General features: G+C 40.8%; 1 protein-coding gene across 1 annotated transcript in view; it reads right to left on the bottom strand.

Moving 5' to 3' along the window:
• TBXAS1 (thromboxane A synthase 1) overlaps positions 1–13,672 on the bottom strand; it is a 227,206-nt gene that overhangs the window by 56,702 nt on the left and 156,832 nt on the right. The window contains exon 9 of the mRNA XM_085322558.1: positions 7,457–7,771. Coding sequence (XP_085178684.1) covers positions 7,457–7,771 — 315 coding nt within the window. The remainder of the gene's footprint in view (positions 1–7,456; positions 7,772–13,672) is intronic.

Here is a 13,672-nt window from a genome sequence, read left to right as displayed (position 1 = left end):
TGTAGTTGCAAGCTTCTAAGACCACAGTGCCTGGAGATACTGCATGAAAGACACCAAATTCATGCAAATTGTTGTGGGTAATTCCCTGACAGTGCCATCTCTCTGACTTTCACCTCTCATTTTCACTAATACTCAGAGAAAGCGTTATGTGCTACCAAAGAAATTCTCYGCATAAAGAACTTTTTTAAAAAAATTAAATATTGGATTAGGCAAAATGGAACCATAAAAATGATTCTTATTTTCAGTAGTCTCTGGGAACTTTACGGAAAYGGAAAACTTTGAGAAGTCCAAACCTGTGCTTGCAACAAGACATCTTTCTGCTAGACTGCAGAATTATTAGCAAAGGAGTTTGTCAATGTGAAGGACAGGATCAGAAGCCAGTGCAAAGTAGCATGGCTCCACTGAAGTCAATGAGGATGTGCCAAGTTATTCCAGAAGAGCAACTAGCYACACCCAGGGTCTGTGATAAATTACAGCATCAAAGTCATAAATCACAAAGGAGCAGCTTGTGCACCAGCGCGGACCAACTCGGCCCACTCACAGCTGACTGCACATGGCAGGTACAACGGAGCAAAGCTGCACCACTTCATAGAGGAAACAATGGTATGTCATGACTTTGGGTTGGCATCATTCAATACTGCTAGTAGGCAGTTTAAACACTGTCCAGTCAACATTTTCAATTAAGCATATTTAAAATATTTCTAGTCTTATGAGCAATAGAAAAATAAATATRTATGGGAAGAGGAAGATTTCTTTCCATTAAAGAAAAACCTCCAAACTTCCATTTAAATAGCGAGTTGGTATCTCCGGACTTTGAAGTTTCTTTAAAATTTATGGGCTACAGCCACTGGTGACAACATTGGTAAGCTACAGCAGCACTGAATAGTTACACCAGCGCTTTGTGCAGATAGGAAATTGGATGGAGTAGACACATACTGGGACTTATCTTGCTCTTCATTGCTCTACACCCCAATATTCCTAAGGCCCRTACCAGCCAAAGGTAACCTCAGAAAGCAAGGAAAATCATCTATGGCTGTAACTTCAAAGATCAAAGTAAAATCTATGACTCTGGTATGGACTTCGGACAAACCACATTTCCCTATTCTTATCTGCAAAGGGGGCATATTCCCTTTCTCTATCCATCAGGTGCAATAAACACATTCTGCATCTTTTATATTCCTGCATATTCCCAGCACAACGGGATGTGCGGCAAATCCTACTGTCACAAAAGCAGGGGTCTGCCACAGTTCCCTCTTTCCTTCRACCTTTCTTGAATGTCAGCAAACCCCATGATGGTTCCCCCTAACCCCAGAGACAACCTCTGCTACTCTTGTTTAACTGAAAAATAAGTTGTACATGGCATTTAAAAACTAGAGTGGAAAACCCAGTTGGTCTTGAAGTCTTCCATTAATATTTTACAGTAATAKTTGCCCTTTCATCTGTTTACTTTTAAAGTGCTTTGGTATTCACTTTTTACTCCTCACAACTCCTGCACTCTCCTCTATCTTTGCTTGTGGTCCTAAAATTATTCGTAGACACTCGCAGCAGGAGCGTGTGAGTTGGTCTTCTGCCTGAGCTTCACCAGACCTCTCCTGCCTAGCACTGMGCTGCCTACATTAGTACAGCCACACATTTTTCAAGGGTTTGAGCAAATTTCTCTAAGTAGCACTAAACCTTTAATACATCTGTGCACATAGCGCTTTGTGCAACAAAACGTTTATCTAGATATGATAATAAAWCTTGCAAGTATCAAGTTTTCCCCTATGCTAATGCAAGACACTGATGTCTTTCACTGCGAATAGGCGGTAAATTATTTCTGAAGTAGAGATTAGAATTCAGGATGTTCCTTGCTCCAGATATCCCTATGCTCAGCACCTTCAAGTATACATTTCTTTATTACAGGGAGGCACAGCAATTCATCCTATAGCCCCTTTTTTCCCTGTTTCGCTGCCTCTTCTGTATTCTTACTTTTTCTCCCTCAAGAAAATACTGACTTCAGCTGGGTGGTTCAACCCTATCTGTTTACTTTGTAACAGATTAGGAGCACAAACATACCCCACTTAAAACATTTCACCTAAGGGTAACAATTTCTTACCAGAAGTCAACTGGATCACCTATGGTTTTGCAATCTATTTTGTGCTACTATTCTTCCTGTCTAAAATTGTGTAGTCCGTTAAAAACAAAAAAAAAAAAAAAATCATTTATAATTGTGACTCAGAAGTGTGAGAAGAGAGAAGAGAGAGGGAAGCAGGGAAACATTTAAGTGTTGAAATAAGAAGAGAAGTAAGATAGACAAATCTCTTATTAAGGAAATCCCCAGCATGCAAGATGCAGCAATTTTTCACTCCCATATGCTTAACAACACTTCTATAAGTGGCTTAGGACAAACCACAGAGAGCAGCCCAAAGCGCGGTAGGGCTCAGAAGGACACGTCCATCTGTTCAGAAGCATCACATGTTGCAGGCTTGCTCCGCTTTTGCTAAGGACAAAACAAGCCACAACAACAACAGCAGCAGCAGCAGCTTGGATTTTCAACCAAATAATCAGTCACAAGTGCAAAAACTGTTCAAGAAGTACATCTCTTCTGAGGGCTTCTTTCAGCAACTCAGCACAAACATAGTTGTTGACTGAAATGAGGAAGGTGAAGATCATGGGTGTATTCCTTGTCATGTGGTTAATGTGGTGAAAAAGAGATGTTTTTATCAACTGTACAGCCTCTATCTTCTTTAGGATGGTTAGTTACAAACTCTATAAAATACTCTGGCCCTTGAAACAGCAACCAGTTTTCCTCCCTGTCCTCTTTCCTAGGATATAAAAATTCAAGGCCAGCTTCTCAAGTGATGTAAATCATCATACCTGCACTAACACCAAACATGTTGTGGCAATTTACACCTCACTGAAGACCTTTCCTCTTTCACTGCCCTGGGATCAGACTGGTGGTCCATGAAGAAAGTAATACTTATGCCCACACAGACATAGGCATCTGCCTCCACTAGCTCATATTTAACTATTTTTTCATCGTTTATTTTGCTTTAACCTTCACTGTATCAAAGCACCCAGCAACAAGCTTGCARCAAATGTCAATATTTTATTTTCAGTGGATGGTCTTTCACAGGGCACGTATTACACTCCCATAAGGGAATCAAGAAGAGGAGCACATTAGAGTATCTATGATTTTAGCTTCAGTCCCTCYATTGGAGAGATTATGCTCATTTGTCTTACCCAGTGCAGGTTGAGCAGGCACTGGGACTCCCAGGTAGAAACTACTACTACTACGATCACTTACTAATCAGAACCAGTCATAATATGTATGGAAAGTGCCAGATAAAAAGATAGGTATCATTACTATTCCACACTTAAAACAATAATATCTACCTTTTGTTAGTACTTTTTACAGGTGTCTAGAAACACTGTGCTCATTTTATGAWTAGAACTGAAACAAATTGCCCAAAGTCATCCAGAATCCAACAGAAAAGTAGTAAYAAGGCTCCTAATTTCTTAGATCAGTGTGCTACCCTCTGAACCATGCTGCCACACTCACCTCTACGTGACTCCAAGGATGATTAATCASTGCTCATACTGAGTTGTACCCCAGGGTCTTTGCAGCCCTCAAAGACCGGACCTGCTAGATCTTCTCTTAATTCAAAGGGAAGGGAAGATGCAATGTACGGTGACAGCAGTCACCTGCTCTGGACTCGGTGTCTCTCCTTCCCCACAGATGGTGAAAATCTCTGCACTCCCTCTCCCTGCACCTGGTATTTCTCAGCAGCTTGTGCCAAACTAGCTCAGGGATCTCCACTATAGCAGTGCGTGGGTCTTTCTCCTTCCCCTTCATGCTGTCCCACACTGCTAGGGTCATCACTGTGTAAGACAGATGAAGATAAGAGTTAACTCAAGGGTATCCTCAGGTAGGATATCTAGAGCCACCAAAATACTGCTCTAATGCCCAGTTGTACCAACCTTGCTCTCCTAACTGCTATCACAAGATCACTGTGCTGTGACTTTTTGACTTGGGTGCCAGAAAGACTGGGCCTGTCATTTATAGCACCTTTTGCTCAGATGGCTCCCACATGTCTTTATAAACTTTAGTAAATGAGTGTATAAACTAGATCTATCTACACATAAATCACTGTCCAAAGTACAGCAGTCTCTGGGATGAAGCACAGCAGCTGCTGTAAGATCAGACCACAGCTCTGCACCACAGTTTAGGGTAATAAAACATGCAGCATGAGGCAACTGAAATTGCTGGAGGAAGGAAGGGGGAGGTGGTGGAGAGCATTTAGTAGTTATAATTACCTGAGTATAAATTTGGCTAGAAATGGTACAGTGTTTAACAGTTGTACATCTGCAAATCAAAGCAGTCTTCCACCACTTGTCAAAACAACCTGACTGTACCATTCTCCATGTTTTGGCCCTCTAAAGCTCTTTCTGAAAACTGCAGAGCACCTTGATAAGAGCAAAGCTGATGTGCTAAGCACAAGCTCTAACCTAATCAAATTTCTTAGCAACTGACTCAATAATTAACCATGAGCCTGTAGCTGTTATGCTGCCCTCCCTCCTCTCCCTTGCATGACAAATGAACATAGCATCTATATATTCCCTGTTTTAAAATAGCTTCTGCTCCTGCTAACTTGCAAGCCATTCGCACAGATCTTATTTTCTGGGCTAAATGTAGTTAATTACAGTCACTAAGGGGACTGAACTGCTGCATCCTTTTCCTGATTCTGGAGGGAGCTCCAAATCATAAACTGTTTATTATAAGAAATCTTTGGAGGAGGAGATTGCACAGATTGAGAACATAAATTTCCTGTTATCAAAGAGAGCAGATAAATAGTTATCCTTTTCTCCCTCTTCTCCCTGGTCATACAGCCATTTATGTGTCATCTTCAGCTAAATCTCAAAACTAGTAAAAGTATGGGGAATTGCTCTGAAAGGCAATTCCAATCAATATTACATGAGACAGGCTGGTTTGGGGTGAGTTCTCCAGTCCTGTACCATTCATGACTGTGTATGGGGCCAATCTGAAAAAAAAAAAAATCTTTCGTTTGACTGCTATCTCTTTTCAACTTTTGACTTCTCTGCCACAAGTGTTCCTAGCTCCACAACCTCTCCTAGATACTGAAAAGGCTGAAAYTATAAGGAAAACACTCCTATTTCAGAACCAACACAGTCAAGTATGACCCATTTGAATCAGATTATTACTGAAATACTACTAATAATGAGTGACAGCTCAGACAGACCGTATACAACATAGTGCCCTAGCTTCGATCAGGAGCACACTGACGAAGCAAGTCTCTCTCATTGGTTCACATTACAGCACAGTCTCTGAGTGCACAGCCAGGGCTCCTTCCAGTGAAACTAAATCAGCAGATGCATTCCAGCTAGGGGGAAACTTGGTCCACAGGCGCAGACTAGGAGCCAAAGTAAACTCTCCTGAAACGTGCACAATATGGACCCACCAGTCCTCAGTACCAGCTGCTCCAGACTACCAATCTGCACCCATGAGACCACACTACTTGTTAATGTAGATATAGCTGGATAGATGATCTSCCTATATGAAATGTCTACAAATAATCAGTCAGCTAATGACAGCTTGCAGAGCAGACAGAGCTAGTCAGCTTTCTAATCACTTACATGGAAAAATACACTATTTCATATACTCATCAACAGAGCACCTATATGAACGTGTACCCATTGTATTAGAGCCCTCTCTCAAAAATTTCACTTTAACTTTTGAAGCTACCAGTTTTCAGAAACTGCAGAGGGGATGAAACATGTTTTCCTCAGGGCTGCATAACAAGGATTTCTATGTGTAACTGCCACCAATATTAACTAGTAAATTGCACATAACATTAGCATACAGGCTAAGTTGCATTTTCACAGTTTTGCAACCCCTGAGGAAGTCAACTGAATTAACTGGACACGAGGGCAGAATTAGGTCTGCTGTACTTGAATGAAACAAGTAAATGATGTACTGCAGCTGGAGTGTCGCAGTGCTAACAATAACCAAGGTTTATAACCCAAGCCTTATAAATTAGAGAATAACACATCAATGGCTTCATTGTATTGAGTTAACTCGCACCAGAGGTATGAGGCATGCACTGCAAAAAAAGCTCTGTGGATCAGATTGCTGAAGGCCTAAGCTCCAGCACTATCACCTGCGGACACCCTCAGAGCAACAGGAATCCTTGAAGGAGAATCGCCACTCAAAACACCTTTCTATAAGACCAAAGATGACATGTTTTCTGCATACACAAATTTTGGGTTTTAGGTTTGCCCAAATAAAAGGGAGGAAATTGGCAGGTTTTAAATATGCACACTTTTGCATAGTCAAGAATTTGATTTCACCAGCAAAGCAGGTAATTAAACAGCTCTTTTCTTGTTCTGTAAGTACAACAAAGAGCATGCAATGCATAAAAAGTATGAAACCTCCAAAACTGTAGAGTCAAAGACTTCAGCATGCAAATCCAGCAGCAAAAATCCTGCAAGACAGCCATCTTTTGTGTGATTTTTCTCTTATTAGCCTCATGATCCACTTTAAGAAATTCACAAAGAAGAAAAAGATAACGACACTACATCTGAACTCTCATAACTAACAATTTGTGCAGAGAATGTGGGAGTAGAAGAATGGCTGCTGCGTTATGTGCTAGATATGAGAGATATAAATCAATAGTTTTCCAGGAAACATAAACATAAGACTAGCTTTTGATAAACAGAGAGTGAAGGAGAAGTCATTTGAAAATAGCATAAGAGAATTAGGTATTTGTGATTTATAAGTATACATACACATTCCGCTCCTGAAGAAAAAATTAAAATATGAATATTTTAAGCAAAACTATGTAGTTTACATTTAATAAGGAGTCCGCTCATGTGCTTACAAAGACCAGGAAATAAAAATGGCCACAACAGCAACAAAAGTATCTGTACAAGAGGGAAAAATAGAAATGTACAGTTTTAGAGCCTGGCCACCCTTGATTTGTTTCAGTAATATAAAGTATTTTGTAAAGGTTAAACTTCCACTATCGTAAAGTTTCTGGGCCACCTCTTCAGTTGCTGTAAAGTGACAGCATTTAAATTTCCAATAAAACTGAACAATATGGGTCGATTTTGAATTTTTGGCTRGAAAAAACCCTATTTTAAACAGGTGCTGTGTTGCATAATCCAGTCTGACAGAAAACAATATTCATACGAAGCAAGCGCCTAGCACAGATGGAACGCTATTCTCTTCAAGGCCTCTTTGGGTCCAGCCCAACTCTTGATCAAAATTAAGTGCAGGCAACTTTCCTCTTTTTTTGACTTCTCCTAAAAAAAGGAAAACTAAGGTAACAACATGCAAAATATTAGTAAAATATTCATAAACTATGCATGCACAACTGAGACAAATAGGGATCATGTCGATGATATCCACATTGCCTTGTTCCATGCACGAAGCTCTGCATCAGCACATTATACTCACATGCTTTGCTGAGAAGTCGTCAACCTCTTGAAGTACCTTCTCCTGGCACTCTGGGTTGGTGGCTAGCAAGTAAGTGGCAAAGGACAGTGCACTAGTGGTGGTCTCGTAGCCAGCAATCAGGAAGAGAAAAGCTTGGCCTGCAATCTCATCCTCTGTTAACATCTTTTGAACCTTCTCAGATGGGGCCTTGCCCACAAGAGGTGCCTTGTGGCGGCCAGAGGCGGTGGCTGGGCTGATCGCATCAAAACACTCAGCTCCCAGGCAAGCAGCAGCGTTGCGGGAGTCCAGCATCCACTGGAGAAAATCCCTGCGTCTCTGCAGAACACGAGATGAGAGGAAGCACTAGGAACAGGTCACATAGCAATACCTTTTTCCACAGCAAGAAGGAGGGAGAGAGCTGTCTCTTGTTTATACTACCTGCCTGCCTACCACAGAGTGGCCACCAGCCTTTCAACGAAYGAGGAAAGCTCTCAGTGCTGTCCCTGTAAATCAGCTGGAAATGTCATTGCTGAGAGCATCTCATTGCTTTCTTCCCAAAGGGATGGGGTTGAGCCGCCTTCAGTACATAACAGCACGTATATTATCACTGAGGCTTGTTAATGGCCAGCTGTATGTAGAGCCTCCTCATCCTGAGGATGAGTACTTGGCACTTGCTGGAAGTAACTGGATYGGGGTGTATTCCACACATGCGTGACAAGCAGAGTTGCTACAACTCTTGCTTAGCTAGTCCTTCCACTGTTTTTGGCCTATCTGCTGTCCGGGGGCACCAACCCCGTTTGTTCACCTGGTCAGAGGTATAATATTTGCCATTTAGGTTTATGGTTGCATCTACAACAGTTTTTGCATCAGGTTAATGAGAGAGTCCTAGAAACTGATCTTAGTAAATTAGGGCTCATTTACTGGGAAAGTRCAGTTAAAGATATTCTCCTATAAAAACAGCTTTTATTAACATATTTGCAGAAACACATTACAACAGTAAGTATTCCTTTATTATATGACCTGTTTGGATGGCTTGTCTTTGCAAAATGCCCACTGAAGAGCTCTACTGCTATGAAAGCTGCTTTTCTTTGTAGTAGTTTCTGACAGAAAAACACTAATAAACAGACCTATGGACAAGAGTGAGTTGACTCGAAACCAGTCTGGACAGCAAGCTTGATTAGGCTTTGAAATATAACCCAAAAGGTTTGAATTGACTTTGGGTGTGGGCATAATAGAATTGTGCTGAACCTAAGCCATAAGGCTATGCAATTGATTTTCAATTCCTCACATACCAACAGAATACATGATAGCTCAAGGACTTACAAGTGACTGCAGTGCAAGAACACGACAGCTCCTACATTGGGATGGACAAAAGAAGGGATCAAGTCTTTCTTCAAAATAAACTAATGCTGCAAAACTGCATTTATCTATTAAAAAGAAAATATTTGAATGATTTCTTAGATCTGATGGTAGAGAGATAAAGAAGAAAAAGGAAAAGACAGAAAATGGCAGGCAAACAAGATAAGAGTAAGGAAAAAGTAATTAATTGCAAATGTCAAAGGACTTTATCTGATAATCTTTTTCACATGACATGGGGAAAGGGAGCAGTGAGAAACAAAACAAGAGAAATATTTAATGTTCTGTGCTTAGTTCTGCTGCCAGCAAACAGTTTGGGGGCAGGTTTAGCTCAGCTGGTTAGAGCATGGTGCTGCTAATGCCAAGGACATGGGTTCCATCCCCATATGGGCCCATACGGGGCTATGCTGAGAGCTGGACTAGATGATCTCCAGAGGTCCCTTCCAACCTTACCATTCTATGATTCTATGATTTTCACCCAGCTAAAACCAGAAAGCAAAGGTAATTTCAAGGTTTGAGCAATACACAGGCAGCTTCAGAAAGTTTCCTACCTCTCCTTCCCTCCACCCCATGGAAGCTTTGCATTTCACACACGTACCTCATGCACCTCATACCCATGCACACAGTGCATCTCGTGGCCTGGTACAGCAGAGAAATCAACGCTCCAGAGAGCAGCCAGCGCCATCCTTGCATGCTAAAGGATTCTGCAAATTGGCCGGTCACTGTGCAGCACCCCTAGGCAGGGGATATCCATACTTTTCTCCCCAGCAGTGAATATACACAAAGCAGTACAGGCACTGCTCAGGGAATGAGTTCCAGCTCTGAAAACACTTCCTTGCACCTAAACTTAGGGACAATTTCCAGAGCCAAAAAAAGGCCATGCTTCCATGGTCTCTCATTTCTAATAGAGCGAGGCAAAAGTTACAAGGGCCCCATCACGGTCATTCTCCTCTGGTGCGGCAGGGTAGCTCAGCTCTTTTATCTTCCTCTAGACTAGGGGAAACAAGACTTAACTGCGCAGGGCTAAAAAAAAAAAAAAAAAAAATCATTTACCCTTTCCGGGAAGGGCTTTTTTCACAGGCTAATTGAACACACAGTCTGGGAGTCCATGTATTATACAGTTGGGAGTCCAATTCATAGACACGGCCCACAGCTGAGGGATTTTCCCAATACAGATTCTTGGGCTAAGGTGTGTTTTTTAAAAGTCAGTCCACATCCATTGTGTCCATTATTGTATTCATGCACTATGCCAGTACAGTAATGAACTGCATCTGTAGAACTGTTCCCTTTTATCTGTAAGACTAGTCATCACAATATAAATTACCTTTATAACAGTATAATTGCATTTGCATTCAGTGAAGTTGTACTGCTGTAATTCAGTATAGTTCAAATTGTGTAACATTTGCTATAGTTCAAATGGTAAACACTACAGTACAATATTCTGTATTCATCCTTCTCTAGCTGTGAATGCTCCTGTAAACAAACCCATTGCTCTCCGAGGATTTGCAGTTCCCAGTCGTTAGCTGAGTCTGGTCTCATGTTTAGACAGTATGTTCTCTGGACACCCTATAAGGTGTTTGTTCAGCCCTAGACAAAATCGGGTCCTGGCCTTATACAAAGCATCTGATTATTGCTGTGACAGTACAGTAATAATCATAATGGCTAGTGAATAAAATTTCATTCATGAGAATTTTTGCTGAGAGCAAACTGAATGAAYGCTCGCACAAGTGAATATTCCCAAGAACGTGCTCTGAAATGCCTCTGTGGCCATTTTGAGGAGCTCTTTTTATTACTCATGTAATATATTTGCTTAGAAATTTAAAAGCTTGTCTTGTTACAGAATCTGTTTATAAGGTCACCCTATCTAGAAACAACAAGCTACTTTATCTGCCCCATGTAGTTTGTTCACAGGTGAACGGGGCTTGCTAAAAGGAACGGTCCCATAAACAACACTTACAAAAACTAAATTCATTTGTAAATACTATCTGAATGATTGTGAGAGGAAAAAAAAACATAAAATTAGGAAGATACAAGCTTTGTTCAAGATAATTCTGCATAGTGCAAGGAGCTACATTTTAGCAAAGCTTTTCTTCCTCATAGTTCATTCTACTTCACTTTAGGCATCAGTATAGAATGCAACATAAAAAAAAGTCATCAACCCAAGCGAGAGAAAAGATTTCCAGGGTTATAACCAGTCATAATGAAATATATTTTTCTTCTGAATAGAAAAATCACTCTGACTCAAAAACCTAACAATGGCAGTAGAGGCAAACACTGGCATAAAACCAAATATAATTGGATTGTTAAGTGCTGGAAATGAGGAAAAGGTATCTCATGAAAATTCACAGGGTTTTTCTTTCCTTAGGTTGACAGTAGGGAAAAAAAAAAAAAGGTTTTTCAGTTTGACAACAGACCAGGTACTGATAGTGTCACTGCACAAAAACCTTCTCTGGTCATCACACACAGCTGCTGTCTTCCTTTTTCTATCAGGGACATTTTGTTTGATTTTTCCTTACAAAAAGTAGAAGCCCCTAATAGCCTCCATCCTGTCCTCTGACACTTGCATAGTTATGTTACAATGGCCTCAGAAACAAGCTCCTGCTTCAAAAGAGCGGCGTGCCAATGAGACGGACTCTTGTTTTGCCCCTGTCCAACACAGGGTCTTTCATTAAGCCACCGAAAGTTGAATGAAAAGCTATTTGAGAGATTGTAATTTGAATGGAGTATGGGACAGGGTGCATGCCTAACTTSGTGGCGAGACAGACATCCCCTTTGAAATACATAATAGGACAAGTCCTGCTTTCAGCTTCCCTGAGATAGACGCCTTGCAATATATTTCCTGACACCTGGSTTCTGGGCTGTATCATTTCTCTCATTAGTCTCCTTAAACATCACCTGGCCATGCAGAGAAATCATTCTGCACCAAACTGTAACAAGCTCTGTGCTTCGCACTGGAAGAATAGCTGCGTGCTATACYGGGGAAGGCCAACCCAGCAGTATCTATCACTCCTTCTTAAATCATTGCCTTTAAGTTTTGCRACTGTCAAAAGAATAGAGATATGTAGCTCACACGCGTGATGTATCATGACTCTTCTTACAGGGGGCAAATGTCTTGGGGGAGGGGGTTTTTTCAAGCTCTTTCCGTCCTAAATGGCGAGCTGCATTTTCATAGTGAAAACTAACATGCTGGATGACCTTTTGACAAATTCACTACTGATGGGAGGATATAGAGGACGCTTAGGTTATGTTTTGAATTGCAATACTGAGCCATGCAGCTTTGCTGCAAAATGAAGGAAAAAATTACTCAGGAAAAAGTACCGAATGCATAGCAACTGGAATTTTTGTTCCTACTGCTACGATTTCACTTGCAAGGCTCTTCTACAAACTAAACTTAAATTTTACAACAATCTGATAGTTTAGACTACACTTTGGCTTCAAGAGAGCCCAGAACTAYGAAAGCAATCTGAATATGAAGCAAGGAATCAAACTGGAGAACATAATTGGTTGGTATTCTGTAACTACTTGCTGTGGTCTAGAAGTCATACAAACATGAGGCTGTAATATTACATCACTCACAAAAAGCTGTGCATATMCTCATAGCCTTTCCTAAATGCTCAGACAATAGTTCAAAAAAGTGGAAGCTAAGCTTCAGAATCTGTATCTAACTAGAACAAAGTCCGCTGCTTTCTGAAATAGCACTTCAATTTCCTACAAACTCAACAAGCACAGCAATATTAGATTATATCCAGGTCACTTTTTCTAGGTTGGATTTAGTAACCATGTTAAGTTGGGACAAACCTATGTCACTCCAAAATTATCAATAAAGCACTGCAATAGCTACCCAGCTGCTTTCCAAAAGGAGCACAAAAGGCAGCACTAAAAAAACTGTCATGAACAGTCATGAAATGGTCAAATACAACCTCCTATCACCACTAGCAGGTTTCAGTTGGTTTGTCAATGAAATCAGAAGAAAGCCAGCATTTCTGCAAGAACATCCAGCCACAGAATATTTCAGAGAGATCTCTCTTTTGCTTTGTGTTTGAACCCAAAAATTGGGCTGGGAGGCCAGAGCTGACAGCCCACAGATTTGTGCGTCTGAAGGTTGAGGGCACGGTGCTCCCAGTGGATGACTCCCAACTCTGCAAGGACCCAGAGTGTGATGAACTGACAGCCATTGCTTTAAGAGCGGCTCTCCAAGGCTTTTAGTCTGGCAGAAAAAAAAACATTTCGTTTGCATTTGTTAACATCAGCTGGTAGAACCGCTGCAATATTTTCATTGTAAATGAGCTGAATGTCCGAGGGCAAGCACGTCTTACAAAGCAGTATAACTTGCATTTAAAACCACAGAGAATTTGAAGCAAGTTGGAAAAGCTGCTTTTTAATATAAATACATGTATACATATATTATATCTACATATACATACATATATATGTATATACACACACACGTATATGTGTGTATATATATGTATTAAAGCCACTTGGAAAGTCTGAGCAGTCTTTTGCCAACCTGGCCTGATCTTAACATTGGTAGTGAAACTTGGACTGGGAAGGTTTTGTAAAACTTTAGACTTGTTCTGATATTTTCATATCATTATTCATATCATTATTAAAATCCTATGCAAGTTTTTCACTGTAGTTCAGTGCAATAAGGAGCACTACAAGTATTGMACGTTACCGTATCTGATAGCAGAAGACACATTCAACCCTTTTGTTTTCTCTTTCTAAAAACGAAAAGTTACCCTACAATGCTGCAGCAAAAATATCACGTGAAATGCTGAGCAGAGCCCAAAAGGGGCAGGTAGGTCAGCAAATTGCTGAAATCACTCAGAAACTGGAGACGATTATACACAAAAATGTACCTCCTATGTGTGAGCAATA

Source organism: Rhea americana, unplaced genomic scaffold, assembly GCF_003343005.1.
Source record: "Rhea americana isolate MKP2758 unplaced genomic scaffold, rheAme1 scaffold_79, whole genome shotgun sequence".
NCBI lineage: Eukaryota > Metazoa > Chordata > Aves > Rheiformes > Rheidae > Rhea > Rhea americana.
The sequence above is the reverse complement of the archived record's forward strand: the minus strand, read 5'-3'. Positions and strand labels throughout refer to the sequence as shown.